Source organism: Pan paniscus, chromosome 6 (assembly GCF_029289425.2).
Source record: "Pan paniscus chromosome 6, NHGRI_mPanPan1-v2.0_pri, whole genome shotgun sequence".
Taxonomy (NCBI): Eukaryota; Metazoa; Chordata; class Mammalia; order Primates; family Hominidae; genus Pan; species Pan paniscus.
This window is the reverse complement of record NC_073255.2, coordinates 190,316,721-190,342,078: the sequence shown is the minus strand read 5'-3', so window position 1 is coordinate 190,342,078 and position 25,358 is coordinate 190,316,721. Positions and strand designations below refer to the sequence as shown.

At 44.1% G+C, this 25,358-nt stretch overlaps 1 protein-coding gene across 1 annotated transcript in view; it reads right to left on the bottom strand.

Moving 5' to 3' along the window:
* Positions 1-21,520, bottom strand: part of DPP6 (dipeptidyl peptidase like 6) — a 998,429-nt gene extending 976,909 nt beyond the window's left edge. Inside the window, exon 1 of the mRNA XM_034965319.2 lies at positions 20,756-21,520. Within this exon, the coding sequence (XP_034821210.1) occupies positions 20,756-20,806 (51 nt within the window). The 5' untranslated portion in view covers positions 20,807-21,520. The remainder of the gene's footprint in view (positions 1-20,755) is intronic.
* Positions 21,521-25,358: the final 3,838 nt, after the last annotated feature.

Genomic DNA, 25,358 nt, shown 5'->3' with positions numbered 1-25,358 from the left:
TGTGTGCCTGTAGAAATCATTTAATTACCATTCTTTTTATACTTCCAATAGGTATTTTTTGGTACTCTACTATCTGCATTTTTCTATCCATGTCTACACGTGAGTAGTATTAAAATAACCAGACACTGAATCTGTCACTGTTTTCAGGATTTTGTTCCTATCCAGCTGTGGTCTGAATTTTCCATTTAAAAGGACCATAACTATAGTTTTTTGACCAAGTCTGTTGTTTCATCCTCTGTGGAATGAACACGTTTCTTAGCCCTTCACAGCATGCATTACCAGAAACAATGACAGACTAGAAACTTCCAAAATTCTTTATAATTCTAATTCCCAACAGGCACATTGAATCCATTCTACAGTACCTTGCACAAGTGGTGATCCACGGAAGCTATAAAGAACTCAATGTTTTGAATTTTGCTGACTCACAATCAGCTAAAAAAGAATTGTATCAATGTATCAATTCTTGTTGTCTTCTTTCAATTAAGCCAAAAAAAAAAAAATTCCAGCCTCTAAATTTCAATCCAGGGATCTGGGTCTCTCAAATTCATAGAAAACAAATCTCTATTTCCATAAAAGCCCTCCAGATATCTAAAAACACTTACCATGCCTCCATCCCACGTCTCTGCTTTCCTAGTGTATCAGTCAGCGTTCCCAGGAGAAACAGAAGGAATAGGATGTACACATACGTATATAGAAAGATTTATACTAAGGAATGAGCTCATGTGATTATAGGAGCTGGCAAGTCCAAAATCTGGACAGACCAGCAGGCTGGAAACCCAGAGAAAAGTCAATGCTGCAGTTCAAGTCCAGAGGCCATTTGCTGCAGAATTCCCCATTACTCTGGGGAGGTCAGCCTCTTGTTCTATTCAGACCTCCAACTGATTGGACAAGGCCCACTGCACCAGGGAAGGCAATCTGCTTTACTCAAAGTCCACCGATTTAAATGTTCATCTCATCCAAAACACCCTCATGGAAATATCCAGAATGATGTCTCACAACGTACCTGGGCACTGCAGCCCAGCCAAGTGGACACATAAATTTAGCTATCACACCTAGATTAGATAATATCATTTATTCAAATTCCCTTTACCAATACAACTTCTAATCTCTTGTGATCCTGATTCCTCTCTTCTGGATGAATGCCAGTTTGTCTGTCCCTCTTTATATTTGGCATCCAAAACTGAACAATCCAGCTGTGATTTGATCCACACAAAGCCATCAGAATGCTTAGCTCTTGGCCAACAAACACAGGAAAAAATGCTCATCATCACTCATCATCAGAGAAGTGCAAATTAAAGCCACAATGAGATACCATCTTACAGCACTCAGAAAGCTATTATTTGAAAGTCAAAAAAACAACAGATGTTGGCAAGGATGCAGAGAAAAGGGAATGGTTATATACTATTGGTAGAAATGTAAATTAATACAACCTCTATGGGAAACAGTATGGAAATTTCTCAAAGAACTAAAAATGGAACTACACTTTGATCTACCAATAACACTACTGGGTATCTATCCAAAGGAAAATAAGTTATTTTATCAAAAAGACATCTTACTCACATGTTTATTGCAGCACTATTCACAACAGCAAAGTCACAGAAGCAATCTAAGTGTCTATTAATGGATGACTGGATTTTTAAAATGTGGTACGTATACACGATAGAATACTACTCAGCCATATGAAAGAATGAAAACTTGTCTTTTCCAGGAGGGGTAGAAATGGAGGCCATTATCCTCAGTGAAATTGCTCGACAACAAAAAGTTAAAAACTGGGGTTGGGAGCAATGGCTCACGCCTGTAATCCTCACACCCTAGCTGCCTGAAGCGGGTGGATTGCTTGAGTCTGGGAGTTTGAGACCAGCCTGGGCAACATGGAGAAACCCTGTCTCTACAAAAAATACAAAAATTAACTAGACATGGTAAGATGTGCCTGTGGTCCCAGCTACTCAGGAGGCTGAGGTGGGAGGATTACCTGAGCCTGGGAGGCCGAGGCTGCAGCGAGCCAAGATCATGCAACTGCACCCCAGCCTGGGAGACAGAGTGAGACCCTAACTCAGAAATTAAAAAGTTAAAAGCCACACATCCTCACTTATAACTGGGAGTTAAACAATGCATACACAGTAACATATAGAGTGCAATAATAGACAATGTAGACTCCAAAGATTGGAGGGTGGGAGGGGTGTGGGGTGTCACATACTACCCAGTGGGTACAATGTACACTCTATGAGTGATGAGCACACAAAAAGCCCAGACTTCACCACCACACACTATATCCGCGTAACACAACTGCATTTGTACCCCTAAATCCATAAGAATAAACTAATTAAAATAAAGAATGCTTAGCTCTTAAGCACTAGCTTTGTCTTAGCTAGTGGTATTTGCCATTAATTTAACAGAAACCTACAATATACCTCTTCTATCTTGAAACAGATTTCTTCATAAAAGCTGAGTTCAAAGGCCCTTTAGTGCTCTTAAAATATATTTCTCTTATAAAGAAAAATACCTGTGTAACACTTCTGTTTGTCTCCTTGGTTTATTTTGTTCCAACTTTTATGTATTCGAAGTCCTTCCACCCAAGCTTCTCTGTTGCTGCTCTTCCTATGGCCTCGCTATTATTAGCTCTAAGTTCTTTGGTGTTTGCTCCCAGGATCAAACCGCAATTCAGTCTCCACTTTTCAAAGCGGATGCTGCTCGTGTGTTGGTCCTCCCCATTGCTCCCACGGACTTCCTTGTTCCCAGCATCTCAAGAGCACATCCTTACACCTACTCAAGGGAGTCCTCTGCCTTTTCTCAGTGAAGTATCTTCTATTCCTCAGCCTTCACAAGTTATAGATACCCAGGTTTCATTTTACATTTCATTTAATTTTTTTTTCTCTTTTTAAACACCTCACTGTAGTAGCAAATTGCCAATACATACTCATTTTATCCACTTTAAGAAATATTTTTAATTATGATTTTTTTATTCTGCCTTGGATTCACAATGTGAGAGAACCATCTTTCTCACCCATTGTATCTTTCACTGAGTCATTCGCTTCAAACCACTTGTAGAAACATCCAAACCTAGACCACAATGCTTATGTTAATATAATAATAATCTCAATCTGCTTTTGCTGAGGCCCAGAAAATGATAACCCAAAACGAAGGCCTCAGAAGCAAACATTTCTCCCCACTCCCCCTCCTGCTCTTCTGTTTTTGGCCCCTCATTTTCTCCCGAGGCTGGCCAGAGAAACTAGGATCCTCTCTCCCAACATAATCATACGAACCAGATCCTCTGTTCCCAAAAGCCAGCCATAAAACCTAAAACTACTACTCCAACTTTCCCCACCTTTCTGTGTAAAAACTGACCATAACGAAATCACCTGACCTGCCTTGTTCGACTGTGGGTCATAAGACCCCCCATTACAGAGAGGGTGCTGCCCCATGCCCAGAAGGAAGGAATTCTGCAGAGAGGCCAAGAAGAATCTAGATGGGCAGATCTTACTGGGCTTTCCCCCTCACTGTATTGGCATTAGATCAGACCCTTTGTGCCAATCCTATTTCCACACAGCTGTCCACAGTTTGTTGAACCTAAGCATAAAAATGGACAGCTTCCTGTCTATCTTTGCGTCTTCATTCCGAAAGCTCCTGTGTAAAACTGTGATCAAATTTGTAAGCCTCTTCTCCTGTTCACCTGTCTTTCATCAGTTGATTTTCAGTGAACCTTCAGAAGGCAAAGGAGAAGCTTTCCCTTGGCCCTTACAATGTTTTTGCAGAATGCATCAGACTTGTAATTAAATAATTAGCTGTGTAATCACTGTCTATTTCTGCCACTAGAATGGAAGCCCCAAGAAGAAAGGCGAGGACTATATTTTATTCACTGAGGTGTCTCAGTGCCTGCGTATGAGATGCTCAATCAATAGTGAGAATTTAGGAGTAAGGAATAAGGAGGGTCCCATTACTCCTTCAATCATTCAAGAAATGATTAGGGTAAGTGAGATTCAAAGTGCTCACTGTTACCACTATACCCTTTCTGCCCTCCCCCTCAAGCCTTTTAATAAAGTCATTAGAGTTGGAGGAATTCAGGTTTACCCTCTCCCGTTGTCCTGGTCCACACTGATGAGGGTGCTGAGAACAGGGAAAATGCCCCAAGTGTAAAAAATTGAAAGATGGTGCAGGAGAATCAAAGAATAACTGGCCAGGTGTGGTGACTCACGCCTGTAATCCCAGCATTTTGGGAGGCTGAGGCGGGCATATCACTTGAGCTCAGGAGTTCGAGACCAGCCTGGCCAACACAGTGAAACCCCGTCTTTACTAAGAATACAAAAATTAGCCAGGCATAGTGGTGCGTGCCTGTAGTCCCAGCTACTTGGGAGGCTGAGGCAGGAGAATTGCTTGAGCTTGGGAGGTGGAAGCTGCAGTGAGTCAAGATCATGCCACTGCCGTCCAGCTTAGGCAACACAGCGAGAGTCCATCTCAAAAATGACAACAACAACAACAAAAACCTCATCTTAGATCGCTAGTTAGCAAAATACTTTCCCACCTGCTCCTTTGCTTAGGCAACAGAGATACGGGAAACTCTCTGCTTGTCACACACAGGATGATTGACAGTTTTAGAAAACCACCAAAAGTCCCTCAACCCTCAGTCCTCTTCCTGCTTCTGTAGGAGACGGGGCCCAGTTGCTGACTTCCTGGGATACAGAAAGAGAACAAAGTACTGAAAACAATAGCAACACAACCCTTAATCATGGAACCTAAATCCAACAACTGGAAAGACAAAAGATGAGGTGCTTTCCAGCACTTCCAGCACAGAAGAGAAAATAAAAAGCAAAGTCACAAGTAGAGACCAGAGCATGGAAACATTGGATAAGCTTCCAAATGCTCTTAATGCAACCTCAGTCAATAGGGCATTAATAAGATTTTATTGAATAAGATTGTTTATATGTTGAAGAGTATCCTTGTTGTCTAGCAAGCCCAATGCTTAATCTCTTCTCTTCAGATGACACAGTGACACACATCTAAGTGGGATACTAATTTTCTACCTACTACCTAGATGACCCTGGGCAGTTTTCTCATTGAACTTCTTTGAGCCTCATTTGAAAACTAAAGATATTAGTACCTTCATCCAGGGTTGTCGGAGGGCTTTGTGAGATGCAGCAGGCAAAGTGCTGATCTCATTGCTAAGCAGTGAATAAACAACTCTTGGAAGAAAGGCTTCTGAGTGGCAGGCTTTTCAGGCCTGATCACCCCTGTGGCCACTCTGATCACCCCTATGGCTGCTCCTTAGCCATGCCTCCAACCCACATCCTGCAGAACCCAAATGCTCCTAGTCCTGAATATGAAAGCCACTGCTCCAAGTATATGGCTGAGTTTTTTTCTTGCTCTTAAATTCTTGGAAGAGGGAATGGTTCCATCAAGCACCGGTGTCCTTGGCAGTCTCCTGATTCTCAATTTTGGCTAAATTGTGTCAACATCTTGAGCACTCAGCATCCGCAAGCCTGGGACAGGCTCCAGTCCCTCTTACTGGGTGTCTGTAGCTTTGCTGGCTATTGTAGCGGTTACTCATTTGAATGCTCTGGCTTGTAAGGACTAATACAAGCTAGAAATAAGACACTTACTTCTTCCTGTTGAAAATCAGGAGGAAAGTGTTTTCTTCTCCTTTTTCTTAGAGCTTTACCTTAGAAAACTTGTAATTATAAGCACTTTTTTTTTTTTGACGGGGTTTCACTCTTGTTACCCAGGCTGGAGTGCAATGGTGCAAGCTCGGCTCACTGCAACCTCCCCTTCCCAGGTTCAAGCGATACTCCTGCCTCAACCTCCCAAACAGCTGGGATTACAGGCACCTGCCACCACACCCGGCTAATTTTTTGTATTTTTAGTAGAGACAGGGTTTCACCATGTTGGCCAGGCTGGTCTTGAACTCCTGACCTCAGGTGATCCACCCGCCTCAGCCTCCCAAAGTGCTGGGATTACAGGCGTGAGCCACCACGCCCGGCCTATAAGCACTTTTTCATCTCTTGGAAGTACATCCTTGTGAAGACTAGATAGGGAGGGCTTTTGTTAGCTTTATGACCCAGGGATCTTGTTCCCAAAGATCTGGAACCATCTTTTTAAAATGCAAGCATCAAGGGAGACAGAACCCCTGTCTCCCAGTTTCTGGAACCTAACATCGGTGGACACTTTGCTCTAATATGCAAAACTACCTTCTACCATGAAGATATGAGAGGCTTTCCCCCTCCTCTAAATAAAGCCAGTAAGCAGCTAGTAAAGTTAGGATGAACTATTTGACAAATGATGCTGTCAAATCCTTTTACTTAAGGGTGAGCTACTGTTTATCTTGAAAACATGTATTTAATGGGTTGCATCTGCCTGGCTATATAAGAGAATTCTGTCTTTGTGATCTTTTAGCATCTTGTCTGTGATGTGCATCACCATTCTGGTTTAATGCTTATTCAAATAAGAAAAGTGTTCTCTTTCTCTACTACCTTTGTGGAGAGGATTTCTAGGTTGGAAGAAGATTTTGTTTTCAATTATATTTCCCCAATAGGCTTTACTATAAAGATTCCACAAGGGAATTTCCAGTAGGTGCACAAAGCACATTTTTGCTACAACTAAACCTTAGTGTAAGTTCAACATGCCTCCCCTCATTTGCATTTAATATTAAGGAGCTCAAGGAAGAAAGAAGGAAAGAAATGCATGTTGAAGTAGTCAGACAACTTCTAGAATAAGATGCACTTGTGGCAAGACCATGTAACAACCTGAATTCACCTAAATAAAGCTGTCTGTAAAGAGTCAGCATCTTCATTCTTCATATTTCTGCTTTGCAGAATTCCCTAGGTCAGCAAAGAAATAACGAGGGTCTGTCTTCTGTCATTCCACCTGAGGGTATAACCCTATTGAACAGCAATGCCATTCCTGTGCTCACTGAAGTTAGTCCTGGTAGAAGCTGACATCACCGTCAGTAAGAGAAAGTTTCCTCATTATCATTAGTTGACCTATCAATCTAATACCACTTTCTCCTTACCTTCTTCTGTGTTGCTTTATGAAGGGCAATTTCCTCTTCTAACCAAACTGCAGTGATTATCTGAGATTCTGTACCTACCCATTATGGTGGTCTGGGAAAAGAGGGTTTCGACCTTTATCCGCAGAAGACTCTATATTGCACTACACTGACTTTTCAGCTCTTCTTCATCTCTTCAACTTGGCACTGAATCTATTTTCAAGGAACTAATTTCCATGAACAAAATTCCACTTCCCATATATTTGCAGGGTGGACCTAAAACATTTCTAAGCATTTTGAATATTTTGGATCACACAGAAGCTTCAGGAATGCATTAACTGTCATTAGCATTGTTAATGTACTAGGGAATTTTAAAATTTGCATAAGAGCATTTTAGCATTATCTCCTTTATATATATATATATAGAAGAAGAAAAGCCTTTGTGGTTGGCTTCTGAATTGGGAATCTCATCTGCAGTAATTAACATTTCCTAGATGTCTATAAAAAATGAACCACTGTAAGTAATCATAGCCAAAAATAAACTTTAAAAAGTATGAAAATACCCAATTCTTCCTTAATAACAAAACTCTAAAACGAAAGACTTCTCTTTGACCCAGTTCTACCCATGGAAACGCTCTACAGTGAATCAAATTTAAAATGGAAAGGTTACAGTAAGAAAATTAAATTATTTTGGGGCCACAGCTTGTAGACCTCTTTGCTACCATAAAGCGTGCTACGGATAAGGCTGAAAATAAAAAATAAGACATGGCACTTTCAGCTTTTGGGTGCTGCTATAGTTTGGATGTTTATCCACCCCCCAAACCTCATGTTCAAATTTGATCCCCAAGGTTGGAGGTGGAGGTGGAATCTACTGAGAGGTATTTGGGTCATGGAGACAGACGCCTCATGAATGGCTTGGTGTTACCCTCGAGGTAATGAGTTAGTCATCCCGTTATTCATTCCCTGGGTAACTGATTGTTAAAAAGAGCTTGGCACCTCCTTCCTCTCTCTCTTGTTCCCTCTCTGGCCACGTGATTTCTACACACTGGCTCCCCTCCACCTTCTGCCATGAGTGGAAACAGCTTGAGGACTTCACCAGAAGCAGATGCTGGTGCCTGTGCTTCTTGTACAGCTTGCAGAACCGTGAGCAAAATAAACCTCTTTTCCTTAAAGATTACCCAGCCTCAGGTATGCCTTTATAGCAACACATACCAAGGAATGAGGCATTGCTACAAAGATACCTGAAAATCTGAGAGCAGCTTTAGGGCAGAGGTTGAAAAAGTTTGTAGGGCTCAGAAAAAAAAAAACCAGAAAGATGGGAGAAAGTACTGAGCCACGATGGGATGGAAATTTTAAAAACAAAAATGAAACCACTGGCACTTCACCACAAAGAGTTTGCGAATGGGTACACTTAGAACTAAATTTTAATGCAGATCAGAATCACCCACCCTCTGAGTTTCTGATTCAGTAGGTCTGGGTGGGCTCAAGATTTTGTTCTTCTAAAGCTCCCAGCTGATGTTGATAACGCAGGTCCAGCGTCACATCATGTTGGGAACCACTCTCTAGAATACGTTAATATTTCAGAGTAGAGATGACTCTGGTTTATCTTCAGAAATCAAACTGAGAGTCAACATCAAGTTAATTCCATCAGAGGTTTTATTTTCATGATTAGATAATAGCCTTCAACTCTTAATGAGAAAGAAGCAAAGTTCAGCTTCCTAAGCGTTAATACGCATGTGAGTACACACCTGCACCTGCCTGTGCACACACATTCACACTCACCTACACACTCACATGGAGTCAGTGGGCGCTGACAATTGCAGTGCCCTCAATTTTAATTAATGCTTGAACACTTTGAGCACAACACATTTCTCAGAAGCTAAGCAGCAGTGAGAGATCAAATTATATTAAACTGTTGTGTTTTGCAAGCAGCTATTTGCAAGGTCCTTGGAGAACTTTAATGATATTCAAAGTCCAAGACTAAGATAGATCAGTTTTTCAAGTAAGTCCACACATAAAAACAGCATTTACCACCATTCCGGCCAAGTTGACGAGAAGAAAACACATTGCAGGAAAAAATCAAACAAATGGCAAAAGGTGGATGAGCGAGACGATCCATTGCATTCCTCTGTCAGCTATCTCCCCAGCTCTCTTTAGTGCCAATGAATGATTTCCTTCAGCCTGAGATTATGGCTGGATGGTATGATTAGAGGCGACCAAACTGTCCTGGGAGCTGGGCTCAGCTTCCTCACGTTTCCCAACATAAAGGCAAGGGTAGACATATCACACACCTGGGTAAGAATACACATCTGGCTTAAGATAATCAAAGAAGGAGGAGGAGAAGGAGGAGGAGGAGGAGGAGAAGGAAGAGGAAGAGGAGAAGGAAGAAGAGGGGGAGGATAAATAAGAGAAGGAGAAAAAGGAGGAGGAGGAGAGAGAGAGAAGAGGAGGTGGGGAGGAATACCAGCAGCAGCTACAGGAGGGCATTTGTTTTCATTCACCCTTAATTTGTGTGTGGCTATAATTCCAAACACTAATGGAAGCCGAATGCCTTTGTCTCTCGCCTTTCCCTTCTTGAATAATGGTGACTTATTTCATAAAGCCAACTAATCAGAATGCAAAGAACTACTTATTAGAGTGAAAGATATCTGAATAAAAGTTATATACAAACCAGCAAAGCACAGAAAAGATGCTCACACTTTTAGAGGTGACTATGCAAACTTAGATGGTGGTAAGTCAGGTAAGACCTGAGATTCCAGTAGAAATAAGGCTGGTTTTCATCACTTGTGTGTTTCTCATAGCCCCTGTTTGCCAGTTAACACTGCTTATTGTGGAAGGCCTCTGATACCGCAACTGAAGACGGCCATTTTCCTCCCATGTCCAGTGACTAGCATTTCCCAAAGGCTCTATATGAATATCTTTCCACCTGTTTCAACATTCTCATTTTCATTTTCTTGTTGATACATAATAATTATACATATTTATGAGGTACATGTGATATTTTGATGTATGTTTACTTAGGATATTCATCACCTCAAACACTGATCATTTTTTCACGTTGGGAACATTTCAAATCTTCTCTTCTAATTATTTTTTTACAGACAAGGTCTCACTCTGTCACCCAGGGTGGAGTGCCGTGGCACCATCACAGCTCACTTTAGCCTTGAACTCCTGGCCTCAAGCAATCCTTGCACCTATGCCTCCCAAGTAGCTGGGACTACAGGTGGATGCCACCAAGCCTGGCATATTTTAAATTTTTTTTAGAGATGGGGTCTTGCTGTGTTGCCCAGGCTGATCTTAAACTCCTAGACTCAAGTAATTCTCCCACCTCGACCTCCCAAAGTGCTGAGATTACAGGTGTGAGCCACTGCACCCAGACCCTTTTAGCTATTTTGAAATATACAATAAATTATTAGTAATTGCAGTCACCTTACCGTGCTATTGAACATGAGAACTTATTCCTTCTATCTGTCTGTTTGTACCCACTAACCAACCTCTTGATGGTTCCTTTTCTCCTCTGATGCTCTTGGCTTCACATCCTCCAGGTATTTGCCTTGGTATTATCTTTCTTTCATTGCTCCTTATCCACATAGCTTTTGGAGACAATCTACTTTTTCGGTCCAGACTGCTGTTTTCTATCAGTTCACTAATGGCTCAAAAACAAGTAGCATTTATTGGTGAGGATGTGGAGAAAGGGGAACACTTGTGCACTGCTGGTGGGAATTAAATTAGTACAGCCACTGTGGAAAACAGTATGAAGACTCTCAAATCAACAACAATAAATAGGAAGAAATTTGTGGAAGCTAAGAAACAGATAACTATGGCAATGATTGAATAAAAAAATATGATGTCTTGTTGTTAAATTCACAGTTACCCTGATCAAACTTTCATATATAAGTTGAAAGAAATAGAGACATTTTCCCTAGAAAAGAGACTATGAAGGGGTCACATGGCAACTGTTGGAACTTACTTGAAAGGTTGTCATGTGAAGTAGGGATAAGAAAATTTTTGTAGTTAAAAGGCTTCAAGCTAAAACTGTAGGTGAAAGTTCAATGGAGGTATGTATATGTATCTTCCGAACATAAGAAATACCATTTTAACAAAGAGAACTTGTCAACAATGGCACAAGTTTCCAGTCCTTGGATGTGTTCCAGCAGAGGCTAGAAATCCTATGAGGATAGAGCAGAAGACATACTCTCCCACTTGATCTCTTATTTTTCTCCCCCATCTTCCAGGCACTATGTTTCTTTTCAGTTGCAACTGGAAAGAAGATAATTGCTGAAAGAATACATTGTGGTGTGCAAAGAACCTGGGCTGGAAACGGGTCAGCACCTCAGCTCTTCCTCAAATAACCAGCCCCACTATTTACTCTCTCAAAATCTTAGCTCTTTCAACCATAAAAAAAGAACTAATATCTGTCTTTCCAACACAATGGGTTGTTCTAACATAATAACATAGCACAGACAAAATTATTTTGGAAGCTGGATAAGTTCTCTACAACTGTAAGTTATCAATATAATTAGGTTTGAAATGAAAGGGTGGAGATCTTAAAAAAATAGATGCACAATTTACAGAGTCACAGGAAGAAAAATACCAAACAGAACCCTCTGATAAAAAGTTTGCTCAGGATATGATTTGGTCTGATAAATGCAATTTTCTGGAAAACTACCATTTAACAAGATAATCTTTGATTTTCTGTTATAAATAAGTATATTTATTTATGTATTACTTTTTAAAGAAACAGGGTCTTGCTTTGCCACCCAGGCTGAAGTGCATTGGCACAATCTTGGCCCACGGCAGCCTCAATCTCATGGGCTCAAATGATCCTCCTGCCTCAGCCTCCTCAGTAGCTAGGATGACAGCCACATAATATCAACTTCTGGATAATTATTTTTAAAATTTTTTTGTAGAGATGGGGTCTATGTTGCACAGGCTGGTATCAAATTCCTGGCCTCAAGTGATCCTCCCACCTCAGCCTCCCAAAGTGCTGAGATTACAGGTGTGAGCCACTGTGCCCAGCCTGTTAAAGATAAATTGTTCATGTGTTCATTCATTTTTACCTCATCATAGAAAATGTAGTCCACAATCAAAATAATTTTTATAAGAATGAAAAAAAATTTGGCCTTTAGGCTTGAAAATTATTAATTCTCACTTCCCAAAAATATAGGACAAGAAGGTAGAGAATATTAAGCTGAATGTATAATGAAGTCAGAACATACCCTACAAGTACCATTTTTCAGATTAATGTAATGAAATGTATGAGACTGTTAGTCCAGTTTGCTCAAGTTTGTAGTTGAGATTCTGTCAGTGGAGGTTTTACTACAAGTTGTTTATATAGGACCAATACCATAAAATGAGAATTATTTAAAATAAAACTATGTGTGGCTTAATAGGGGCATTAGTCCAGTAGGAGAGGGAAAAAGAGAAGAAAATTCCACTTTTCAAATACCAATATCAGTGAAGAAAATGTGATCAGCCTTGGACCTCTCGTAGCAAGACCCAGTGTGGTCCCATCCCATCCAACTGGTGCCTTGCAAAACAGGCCTTGTGGCCGGCCTGGCTAGCCAGCAACTCACTTTTATTTTCGCAGACGAGTAACACCACACTGGAAACCAGAACATCCTTGGCACTCCTGTTTTATTAGAGTGTGGTTATTTTTTTAATATCCAAGAAAGCCAAGCAGTCAAAGTGATTGCACCCACAGGAGCTCTTATCCAACAGATCTTCAGCTATGCTGGACAATGGTGCCAGTATTTTACATCTGAGACGTATGAACATTGTGTGTGTGTGTGTGTGCACGCATGCACATGCATGTATACAGTGTGCTACACACACACATATACAGTCTTCCTGGGTCATCAAGGCTGGTGCATGAATGCTCTAGATTTTGTGCTTATTGGACTATACATTGATGCCATCTATTTGTTTTCCCCGTCTACAGTGGCATGCTTGCTGAGACAAGACTGGCGAGCTGAGAGATGCCACATAAGTCAACGCAGAAGAAATTATGATGCCAACAAAATATTTGTTCTGGCATGGAAGGTGACTTCTAAAGCATGTCCTAAGAGCAATGTTGAGGAGACAGTAATGAGGCTACCCTTAACTGGGAGAGGGAGTTGAAAGGGACTTCAAGAATAATCAATCTATTCCAATTTCCTTATTCGATACATGAGGAAACAGCAGTCCAGTGAGCTGCCTGCAGAGGCCCCTCAGAGGCCACTGCAAATCCCAGAACTTCTTCTGCTGGTCGAGGGTAGCCTTCAGTTTTCTTCTATCACCCTCCTTGTTTCTACTTGCCCTATGGGGTTTGTAATCCATTTTCGGGGGGACCTCAGACACATAATAGAGTATCTTGCAGTCAAAAAGATTAATTTTTTCTGGGCGTGAAGAAAAAGGAAAGGAGCACAACTGAATTTCTTTAAAGATTCTTGTTTTTCCCCAAATTCAGTCTATAACTGAGGTTAGAAAACTTAAATTAAAAACACAGCATGTTTCCTCATCTTTTCCCTGGTGACTATTTACTTTTCTCTCTCATGCATGTTTCACTTCATTTTTCTCCTTATTCTGTGTTCTCTGCCCGTCTTTCCATGTATTTGGCGGCCTCCACAACCCAGGGAACCAGACTTGATTGCATATTTTCCAAGAAGCTTCCTTATAAATGTTATAATTATTTCCTTAGGCTTTGATGGCAGTATTTATTCAAAAAATTTGCCTCTGATCCACTGGTTCTGAATCTTGGCTGCACAACAGAAGCACTATTAAACATATGAGTACACAGACTGCATTATGAAGCAGTGGAATCAGAATCCCCTGGGTATCTCTAGTCCAGGGGTGGGTACTGGGGAAGAGGTCGGGGGCAGGAGGAACCAGTGGCTCCAGGCAATGTTGAGAACCTCTACCCTTAACCAAACATTCCCAACTCCACAACACCCACAGATGACTGGGTTTTTCAAAACATTCCAGCTGATTCTACTGTTCAGCCATTGCCAAGAGCCACTGTCCAAGATGGGTTTTTGAAACTTCTACTTCCAGAATGGAACCCTTTCTCCCATCATCCCAGGAAGCCACAATGGTAAAGGGGGAATTCTGCTTGGTTCTGCCTGCCTGTCTGTTCTGAGCTTAGTATGTTCAAGGGACCTAGAAGATCTGAGGCACGCTCTTGAGTTCTAAAATGTGGTCTTGCTATCAAATAAAATTGGCTCCCACAACCAAAAGAGGTCATGGAATTCTTCTATGTTGCTGAATTTATTTTAGTTTAATAAACAGAAAATTTTAAAATGATCTGGACTAAATGTATTTACCTCTGCAAAAGCTGATTATACAAATTGGGTAATTCTTGTCATACCCAATAAAATCCTTGTGGTCCTTGGAAACCAAGGGTCACAGGGCAGTCCCCAAGAAGTTTAGTCTGTAGTCTTTACTCCATTTTCATTAAGCAACTCAATGTCTGAGTTGAGGGGCCAGGGAAAAAGTACTGGGGACACATAGCACCTGCTCCAAGAATTAAATTTCCCACTAGCTCAGCTGCTGAAACAGCCTGCTGTAGCTCTAAGACCAGTTTTACCTAGTAACTGCTGAAACAACCTGCAGTGACTCTAGTTTTACCTACCACAGTCAACTCACCAATCAGAGCTTGCCAGCTCTCAAAAGCTTCTCCAGGGCCAATGAGTTTTCTTTCAAAACAATAAGTAACATTTCCTTTCCTAATAAAATCCACAATCTCATCTTTGTTCTTCAGACATACTGAAGACCACTGGTCTGTGCATGCCTCAGATTGCAATTCTTGCTTCCCAAGTAAAACATTTTAAGTTGAGAGATTGCTCTCTATATTTTATTTGACTTCTACGCCTCCTCAAATAAAGAAGACTGATGCATCAGCTGTTTACAATCTAAACTGAGCATCAGTTTCCATTTGTAGCTGAAAGTGGAAAATACTCTATGCAGGGAATTCTCTCTCCTGTTACCTGATGTATTAGGACTTGAAGGAGTTCTTAAAATAAACGTTCAACTAAAACCATGAGCCTTTCTCACAAATGCACAGCCTATGCTAAGCAGTCCTAAGCAAGGAACAAATATCCATTCATTTAACAAATTCATCCACCCGAATGCTTCCTGTGCAAAGCCCTTGTCCATGGGGACGAATGAATACTAGATGTTCATATTTCAATAAGCACCACACCTCTTGGTAATAGCACAGAGGGTTCAAAGTCCACATGATGATCAAGTTAGCAGTACTGTGATTACTGACCAGGACAGGTTACAGAAAAGGAGATGATGGCTGTGCAACAGGAAAGAGCCAATTTAGTACATTTATATGTTGAAAAACTCAGACCCAGTGGATATATGAACTAAAGAACTAAACAGAGCTCTGTGAAAAAACAGCACAGCCCTCTTCACTACAGTTCTATTGAAGAAATTTTATAAAACATCCTGTGCTGATCACCTCTGGCTTTGGGATCTTCTTTCTGGAAATCTGCATTTTTAAATGGGTCATAAACATGTTTAAAGTATCCCCATTCCTATAAATCCTGCAAGGAGGATTATGAAACGGACCCATGCCTAGCCACTGTTTCCTGCACAGATGGGATTAATCAATATTTCAAGAAACGTCTAGTTATAAGGGTGATGATTTTATGAAGGGATGTTGAACAACTAGCAAGCAGAGAAAGACCAACCTAAGTATCACACCACTGGGACACATGGTGACAACTCTCAGAAAACTGTGACCTTAGAATTTTTGGAACCCATTTTGAGAAGGCAAATTCCCTCAAAATCTGTGCTATGATGCTCCCATTTAGAACCAGCACCAAGCATTTTGTTACCAAGTGACCAATCTGATACCAAGTACCCTCAGACAGAGGAAAAATATTGCATTACTGAAGGCCACACTCCTAGAAATGCTGTCCCCAACAGACTTCAATAATAGATTTGGCAGGGAGAGGTGGCTCACAGCACTTTGGGGGGCCGAGACGGGCAGATCACCTGACGTCAGGAGTTTGAGACCAGCCTGACCAACGTGGCAAAACCTCGTTTCTACTAAAAATACAAAAATTAACTGGGTGTGGTGGCACATGCCTGTAATCCTAGCTACTTGGGAGGCTGAGATAAGAGGATTGCTTGAACCTGGGAGGTGGAGGCTGCAGTGAGCTGAGACGGTGCCACTGCATTCCAGCCTGGGAGACAGAGTGAGACTCCATCTCAGAAAAAAAAAAAAAAAAAAGAAAGAAAAAAAATAATAGAAGCTTTGTGTCCCACACGAGCTCTCGTGACTTATCTAAAAACCTCAACGAGCCTCTGCTCACCTGGGCTAATTACAAGTACAGCATCATCGCTGGAATGCCATTCTGCTTTATTTAACTGAATCAGCAAAACGCTCAAATGCCCGAAAGAGAACTCTTACTGTGGAAAGTTCACATTCAGATGTTTTATCCAACATAGAAAAGAGAAGATAATAGTTCTGAAAAGATCCTAGGCTCGTCATGCCATAGATACATCAACCAGCGACCAAAGGCCTAAAACCAGAGTCAGTGAGCACAAGGAAGAACTCCAGCTTTCCCTATACAGGGAACTCAAGACAGCCACTTTCATTTAAAACCAACAACAATCAACAGTGGGATTCTCAAGGATCAACATGGCTTGCAGACCTCTGATGCTTTGTGTCCTAGGTCTGAACCTCCTCTGATACTGCTGTAGTCACCAAGGGCCTGCACAGCCCTCACTTACCCACCACATACTGGTGGAGCCACCAATGCACACACCAAGGAAGGGGGAGACGCCAAGGGTCACAGGACAGTCCCCAAGATGTTTAGTCTTTAATCTTTACTCCAACTTCATTAAGCAACTCAATGTCTGAAAAAAGCTCATATGGACAGAGTAGGGGAATTCAGCACGAAGCAACACCCTTCTGATGACATTTCCCATTAACCTCAGAACCTATTGCAAGAGTATATACCTCTGTTAAACAAGCAGAATATCAACCAAACAGCAATAAAGGAAGATTAGGTTGAAAAAGTGCACATCAGCCTCCCTTGGAACTCTAAAATGTAGATTTTATGGAAAAAATAACAGCTATTTTTAAAAAAATAATTTTTGTTTCGAGCAAGTAAAAAATATTTATCTCTTAGTATATTAAATTACAGATTGAATATGGCATGGTGAGTCTGTGAATTCTCACAGTATTATAAGTTTATGAAATAGACTCTTCTCAAGAATTAAAATAGAAGTTCTAGGGGCCAGGCAAGGTGGCTCACGCCTGTAATCCCAGCACTTTGGGAGGCCGAGGCGGGTGGATCATGAGGTCAAGAGATCGAGACCATCCTGGCTAACATGGTGAAACCCCGTCTCTACGAAAAATACAAAAAAATTAGCCGGGCATGGTGGTGGGCGCCTGTAGTCCCAGCTACTGGGGAGGCTGAGGCAGGAGAATGGCGTGAACCCGGGAGGCGGAGCTTGCAGTGAGCCGAGATAGCACCACTGCACTCCAGCCTGGGTGACAGAGTGAGACTCCGTCTCAAAAAAAAAAAAAAAAAAAAAAAAAAATTAAAATAGAAGTTCTAAACTGGCCAGTCATGGTGGCTCACACCTGTAATCCCAGCACTTTGGGAGGCCGAGACAGGCAGATTACCTGAGGTCAGGGGTTCAAGACCAGCCTGGCCAACATGATGAAACCCCGTCTCTACTAAAAATGCAAAAAAGAAAAAAAAAAGCCAGGCATGGTGGTGCATGCCTGTAGTCCCCAGCTACTCGGGAGGCTGAGGCAGGAGAATGGCTTGAACGCAGGGGGAGGAGGTTCCAGTGAACTGAGATTGCGCTACTGCACTGCACTCCAGCCTGGGTGACAGAGTGAGACTCTGTCTCCAAAAAAAAAAAAAAAAAAAAAAAGTTCTAAACTGATTCCACCTGTGGTATTCTTTTACCCATTTACTAAAACAAGATCAGATAGTATGCTGGTGCATCTGCCTTCTCTTAATCCTCTAGCTGTACTCAGAAATAAATTCCTAAAGCAATATGTGAGGAATAAAACATTTTTTAAAGATTTTATAAGAACATACTTTCAACTAAGCAATGTGGCATGGCAAGGACCAGCCGGGAGGCTATTGTCACCATTCTTGTAGGACTCCTGGTGAAACAACAGGCTGCAGGTCCAGAACAATCATACAATGTGGATGTCAGCGAGCAGGGGCTGGATTAGAAAGCAATTTACAGGCATGGCTGAACTGGATTTGACATTTCCGTGACCATTTGGGCAGTGCAAAGTGTCTTTCTCTTTTTTAAATATCAAACCTCAAATGTGAGTCCAGACAGCTCAGAGATCTTTGAGTCCCCTGAACTGAGATCTGGTCTCTGTGTGTATGTGGATTCACTGTTACTGCAAAGTATAAAACATTCTGCCACTTTTTGTAGCTGTCAGATGTGCGGCAGCTCAGCTGTCAGTAATAGGAGTAAATCATTCAGTCCTCATCTTGAATGTAAAATATCACCTGAATTTCAATCAAGTTGTAAGTGCAAAGAATTTGCCAGTCATCTAATCCAAGAGAGGCTGTGATTAGCAAGAGTCTTCCAAAGCAACTTGAGAGATTAGGCATGGGTAAGTCCTAAATGATCACTCAACTGAAGCCACGTGGATTTCCTTGGAACATGAAAATTCAAATAAGTTACACAGCAGGCTGTGGAGCCATAATTATCAATTCAAGAATTGATAAGAACATTCAAAGTTTGAGTAAGTGTGCATCTCATTGTTTTCTTGGGCCCACAGATAACTCTGAAAATATGGGTTGCAGTAGAATTCTCTAGGCTCAGTTCACCTTGCTCCAATGACACTTGTTAACATTAGACACAGGGGAAGGGATGCCATGAGTATCACATGGAATATCCTTATTCAGAGCAGAAGAGAGAAATGTAATTAGCAATCCTTTCATTCTTTATTTTCTGAAGTAAAACGCAGAGAGGGGTTGGGGGAGGGCAAAGACCATAAGGTTTCTAATAAAGATGTAATATGAAGATTTGGCTCTTTCATGCCATGCAAGTTATAAGTAGAAACTTATTTGGCGGTAGATTGATGTAATGAGTCAATAATGTTGCCTTATCAGTATAATTAACCTCAATCCTTAACTTCAGCCTCAGCCCTAAATATACAGGTTTCCCTAGCACACGATGGCATCACGTAAGTTAGGAATGATGGATGTGGTTGGGCATTTAAGGAAAAAGCATTACTCCATACACGTTTCTATCCTGTTTATGCAAGAAATTATGCTGAACAACACAATCGCTAAAAAAAAAAAGAGTGGGAAAAATGAGGGAAGCAGATGCATTTTCATAAACAAGCAATTAGGTCAGTCAGAGAACCCACGGACCGAGGACTGAGAACGGCCCCTAGATGGGGGCTTGTCGTCTCGGGAGCGGGGAGCGTCCTGAAGAGTAAGCCCCTCTATGCGGCGATTACTTCCCTGCGAGGTGTCTTGAACCCAGAGACTCACACCTCCGTCCAGAGTCAAGTTCTGAACCCACGGCGCTTCTCTCTGCCAGGCAACAGGTGCCTGCCGTGGGTGTGGTTAAGCCAGCTGGGTATCTGTTCAATTAATGTAAAATTTTTCACTTATTGCCTGTTTTGCTTAAAGCGAGATCTCAAAATGCACCACTGCCTGGGTTCCCGCAAAGGTGCCTCTGCACCCCCATCACTTGGACCCAACCCACTTCTGTAAACAACTCTGGACCTTGCCCCTGAAAGAATTTCAATTCTTACGGAACCCTCAAAAGTAGCATCTGCAAATCTGCAGAACCTTCAAAAGTAGCAAGGCAATCCCCATCTCCTTGTCTGTCGCCAAAAAAAAAAAAGTGCCAGCCAGCAACTTAAAATAAGGGACCGTCAGAGGATTCTTCTCAGACCATGACCTAATGGGTTAAAATAAACACACGAAAGCACACAAACAATTTCAACAGAACAAGATGGCAACTCTCTCGTCCTCGCCAGAGACTCCAGCGCCCTGACCCCTCGGCCCCGTGCCCCGGACTAACGTGAGCCCGAGAGCAGGCGCGCCCAGGCCGCGCGGGTCAGCGGGGAGCGGCGAGGCGGGTGGGCTCGCTGGGGAGGCGGATCGCCGGGTCCTCCAGTTAGAAAGTTATCCGTGCAGAACTGTCCCCTGGCCAGCTGCCCGGAGCCTTCCGCGGACCAGCCGCGTTTCCAAGCACGCGGCCCTCCTGGGGGCCGAAGTGCCCCTGACCTCCTCTGGCACCGTCAAGCTTTTGGGGGAGTCAGCGTCCCCAACCCAGGGAGCAGGGTCCCGCCCGGCGGCGGCGTCTGCCCCGAGAGCACCGAAGGCTCCGCAAACCCAACAGGTCTCGAGTTCCGGGGACTCGGAGCACCGAGGCCGGCGCGGGCGCCAGGGCCCAGTGGCCCTTCCCTGGCCGAAGTGACCACCTCTCCCCGCGTTTCCCCAGAAGAGCCCTGGGGGTCTGCTTGGGGCTCGGACCGACCCGCGGTCAGCGAGGGCTCCCCGCAGCCCCTTCCTCCCATCCCGCGCCCAAAACACAAAGCCACATGCCCGAAGGAGAGGGGCCGCGGAGCCGCAAAGTTGCAATTTGCAAAGAAATGCCTGCTCCTCCGCATCCCCCTGCCGCTGGGTGGGCTCAGGTGGGAAGTGGGAGAAGCGCCGCCGCGCGCGGGCATGGGGTCGCTGTCCTTCCAGGGAGGTTCGGGACTGAGAAGGACAGACCTCCCCCAGCATCGCTCCTCACGGTGGGTCCCCCCGACCCAGCGCGCGCCCTGTCCGTGGCACTCACCATCACGTTCCCCTGCATCTTAGCGGTCTTGATCATGGCCTTTTCCTTCATTTTGCCCCAAGTCCGAACCCGACTTCTGGTCCAGGGAAGAGAAACTTAATCCATTGTCCTGGTGAGGATTAAAGTAGACTCGACTGGCCGAAGACTGGATGGAAACGGGTTTTTGAAGAAAAAAAAAAATCTTCCAGGTCTTCAGTTTTCTCACCTCCGCTCAGCCCGCCCGTGTCTTTACTCAGCGGATCCCAATAGCAATCAACTCTTTTTGGCCGCTACCAATAAAGAAAGAAAGAAAAAAAGCCTGGATGGAGGGTGGGTGTTGCTTTAAACAAAAAGCCAGGAGCCAGGGAGGGAGGAAGAGGCTGCGAGCCCAGCTAGCGAGGGCGAGAGGCAGCTCTGACTGCGCGCGTGTCCACCGAGCTCGGCGCCAGCACACTGCGAGCAACAGCGCGGCGGCACGCACTGGGGGCGCACTCGGGGACGCCGGCGGCTCGGCCCCGGCTCCGGGGGCTCCTCCAGCAGGCGGTGCGGGGTGCAGCGGTCGCCGCTCTGGTCCCTAAGGGCAGGGACCCGGCCGGGCGGCGACGCCAGGGGCGGCGTGTGTGTGTGCGCGCGCGCGCGCCGGGTTTTCTGTCTGAACTGAGCTGGACTGGGAAGCCTCGAGCTGCATCAAGGTTAAGCGAGCGCAAACTGTTTGGGTAACGAGGGCAGCCCCTCCCCAAACACCCCTCCTCGGGTAGACGCCCACTCCGCGCTGGACTGGGTGCGCGCGCGGCGCACGCACGCTCGGCTTCCACAAACAAGCACTACGGTGATTGCCGCGGATGGAGCCTCCGTCCGCAGCCGGGTGTTAACTATTGATCGGCTGCGCCCGCGAGAGAAGGGAGAGGCCGGGAAGAGCCAGACGCGGCTGTGCACGTCGCCCGCAAGTCTGGCGAGGGAGCGGAGGGGAAGTGGGGGTAGGCTAGGGATGGCAGCTTATAAATAATGTTGTAACAGGTTACTATGGGACACACGTCGCGTCTCCATGGTTGCACTCTGGGTTGGCCTCTGCATCCGCCGCCGCGGCAATTCCAGGGCGCAGAGGACCTTGCAGTGAATGGCAGCGCCCGGCTACCAGCGCGGGTGGCAGGGGCCGCTCTCCCCGCCGCACACCTGGCTTCCCGGGCTCCACTTCCCTCCGGGCCTCCGCCCCAGCCGCGTCCCTCGGCGGCTTTGTTTCTTTGGCTCGCTCTTGGCTGCCTGCGGGATCTGACCCCGAAGACCTCCCGCAGCCCCGTCTGGCGCCCACGGCTCTCCCTAGCCCTGGAACCCCAGCACTGGCCGGGGCCAAATCCCAGCGCCCATTTCTCTAACCTCCACCCCAAGAGGCGGGTTGACCAGTGACCGCGACCTGGGTTCCCGTCTCCACCTGCTGCCCCTGGGCGCTGTTCCCATCAATCATCCATTCACAAACGCGGTTTGCTCCCTGGACCACACACAGATGCGCGCTCCCAGGAGCGCGCGCAGAGGTTGGTCAAATTCATATGCAGACCCACCCAGGCCACTTGAAAAACCAGATTCAGAGCTGATAGACACATCAGGCTGTTTGTGTGTGTGTGTGTGTGTGTGTGTGTGTGTGTGTGTGTGTGTGTGTGTAAGGGCGTGCCAGCGCCTGAGGGGAAGGGCATGGCGGGAGCCGGAGTCTGGGAGGGGTTTGGGAAGCTTTTCCATTATTTACATTCACAAAAAAAACTCCGTTTGTAAAAAAGAATAAGAGGTCACTTTCGAGCTCATGAAGAAGTAGATGATTCTAAGAAATTGCAACTGTAATTACATGTAAGTTATCCACAATGCCCACATGCAAACACGAATGATACATTATGTATTAATATATGTATATTATATGCAAAAACATTAGAACATGTGCACGAGCAATTGGTTACAAGTGTAAACTAATGATTTGGGCTTGAGAGAGGTAAGTGGAAGAAATAGGTAAACCAAGCAAAATGCTTGAAAAGTCACTTATAAAGTAGTGTGGATCAGGCTTTGCTAGAAAGTGGTAGGTGCACTTTAGGTTCTAGAAGCACTCTTCTCTGTTGGGATTTGTCTTACTGTCTTCTGGCTGTGATAACAAAATAGTGTAAAATGCGTGGGTTATAAACAACAGGAATTTATTTCTCCCAGTTCTGGAGGCTGGAAGTCCAAGACCAAGGTGCCAGCAGATGCTTTGTGTGGTGAGAATCTGATTTCTGGTTCACAGATGGCGCCTTCTCAGTGTGCATCACATGGTGTGAGGAAAGGCACCTCTCTGGGGTCCCTTTTATCAGGGTGATGGCTCCTCCCTCATCACCTCATCACCTCCCAAAGTCCTCAGCCCCTAACACCATCACCCTGGGGTTAGGTTTCACATATGAATTCTGGAAAAGGGAGAGACAAAAATTCAGACAACAGCAGACTGCTCAATCACACCTTTTCTCAAGAAGGGAACGCTTAGAGTACAGGTCACTTACACTGTTGAATGTCAGGATAAACCCAGTTGAGTGTGGACAGAATATATCACCAATCTAAATCCGATCGTAAGCAGGGTTAATGTGGTTCTTTTTCTTCTTCCTTTGAAGCAGCATTCGTTCATCTAGAATTTTCCTCCCTCTCTTTCCCACCAAGCATGGGCCTCCAAACTGCTCCCCACAACCTGCCTTTTCCCATCCCATCACCACATGATGGAGGAGAGGAAAAATCAAGAAGACAAACATATATATATATGTATTTTTGTTTTGAGACGGAGTCTTGCTTTGTCACTAGGCTGGAGTCCAGTGGCGCGATCTCGGCTCACTGCAACCTCCGCCTCCCAGGTTCAAGTGATTCTCCTGCCTCAGCCTCCCAAGTAGCTGGGACTACAGGTGCCCGCCACCACGCCCGGCTAATTTTTGTATTTTTAATAGAGACGGGGTTTCACCATATTGGTCACGCTGGTCTCAAACTCCTGACCTCAGGGGACCCGCCCACCTCGGCCTCCCCAAAGTGCTGGAATTACAGGCGTGAGCCACCGCGCCCGGCTGACAAACATATTTTTTAACCTTCTATTTTTATAGTTTCCTTCAAATTATCCCTGGAAATCAGAAGTGGAATCATACGGATTAAACCTTTATGTTAAGAAACAACCGCAATAAACATATGTGTGCATGTGTCTTTATAGCAGCATGATTTATATTCCTTTGGGTATATACCCAGTAATGGGATGGCTGGGTCAAATGGTATTTCTAGTTCTAGATCCCTGAGGAATCGCCATACTGTCTTCCCCAATGGTTGAACTAGTTTACAGTCCCACAACCCAAATGTCCAACATGATAGAGTGGATTAAGAAAATGTGGCACATATACACCATGGAATACTATGCAGCCATAAAAAACGATGAGTTCATGTCCTTTGTAGGGACATGGATGAAGCTGGAAACCATCATTCTCAGCAAACTATTGCAAGGACGAAAAACCAAACAACGCATGTTTTCACTCATAGGTGGGAACTGAACAATGAGAACACTTGGTCACGGGAAGGGGAACATCACACACTGGGGCCTGTTGTGGGGTGCGGGAATGGGGGAGGGATAGCATTAGGAGATATACCTAATGTAAATGACGAGTTAATGGGTGCAGTACACCAACATGGCACATGTGTACATATGTAACAAACCTGCACGTTGTGCACATGTACCCTAGAACTTAAAGTTTATATATAAAAAATAAAAATTCCCCCCAAAAAAACAAACAAATAACCCTATTAGCAGACACATTTTCTCCTAACACTTAACCAACAGCGTCCAGTCCTGCTACTTGTCAGAGGCGCTGTGTTCTGCTCCTCCTGCCCAGCTTGTGACCCAGAGCCCTGCAGAAAGGATAGGGCTGAAAAGCAGGCATAGAAGGAAACACTGCACGGAATAAAACAGCAAAGCAATCCTGAATATCCAGGTAATGCCTGTTCATTCTTTGCAACGTGTCTACCTTGAGCCACTGCCATATGGAATACTGGAGAGGAAAAGAATGAGGCTAAGAGGTCTCTGTAAGAAAGACAGGGCCAGGTGCGGTGGCTCACGCCTATAATCCCAGCACTTTGGGAGGCCGAGGTGGGTGGACCACCTGAGGTCAGGAGTTCAAGACCAGCCTGGCCAACATGGTAAAATCTCGTCTCTACTAAAATTACAAAAATTAGCTGGGCATGGTGGTGGACACCTGTAATACAAGCTACTCAGGAGGCTGAGGCAGGAGAATTGCTTGAACCCGGGAGGCGGAGGTTGTGGTGAGCCGAGATTGTGCCATTGCACTCCAGCCTGGGCAACAAGAGCGAAACTCTGTCTCAAAAAAAAAGAACAAAAAAAAGGAAAAGATGGAAAGCAAGTGTAAGGAAAAAGTGCTTAACATAAGATGGTTCTCAATTTCTATATTAATTTTGGGTATTTAAATTTCTGAGAAAATTCAATTCGTAACCATTTGAAGACAGCATTACCATCAGAAGTTCATTCCCTATCCCATCCTCAAAATGACTTTTTCTTGTGCTATTGCATTCACAAACAGGGATGCGAAGGTGGTCCTGTATTTATCAACATTTTCGCAAACAGGGATGCGAAGGT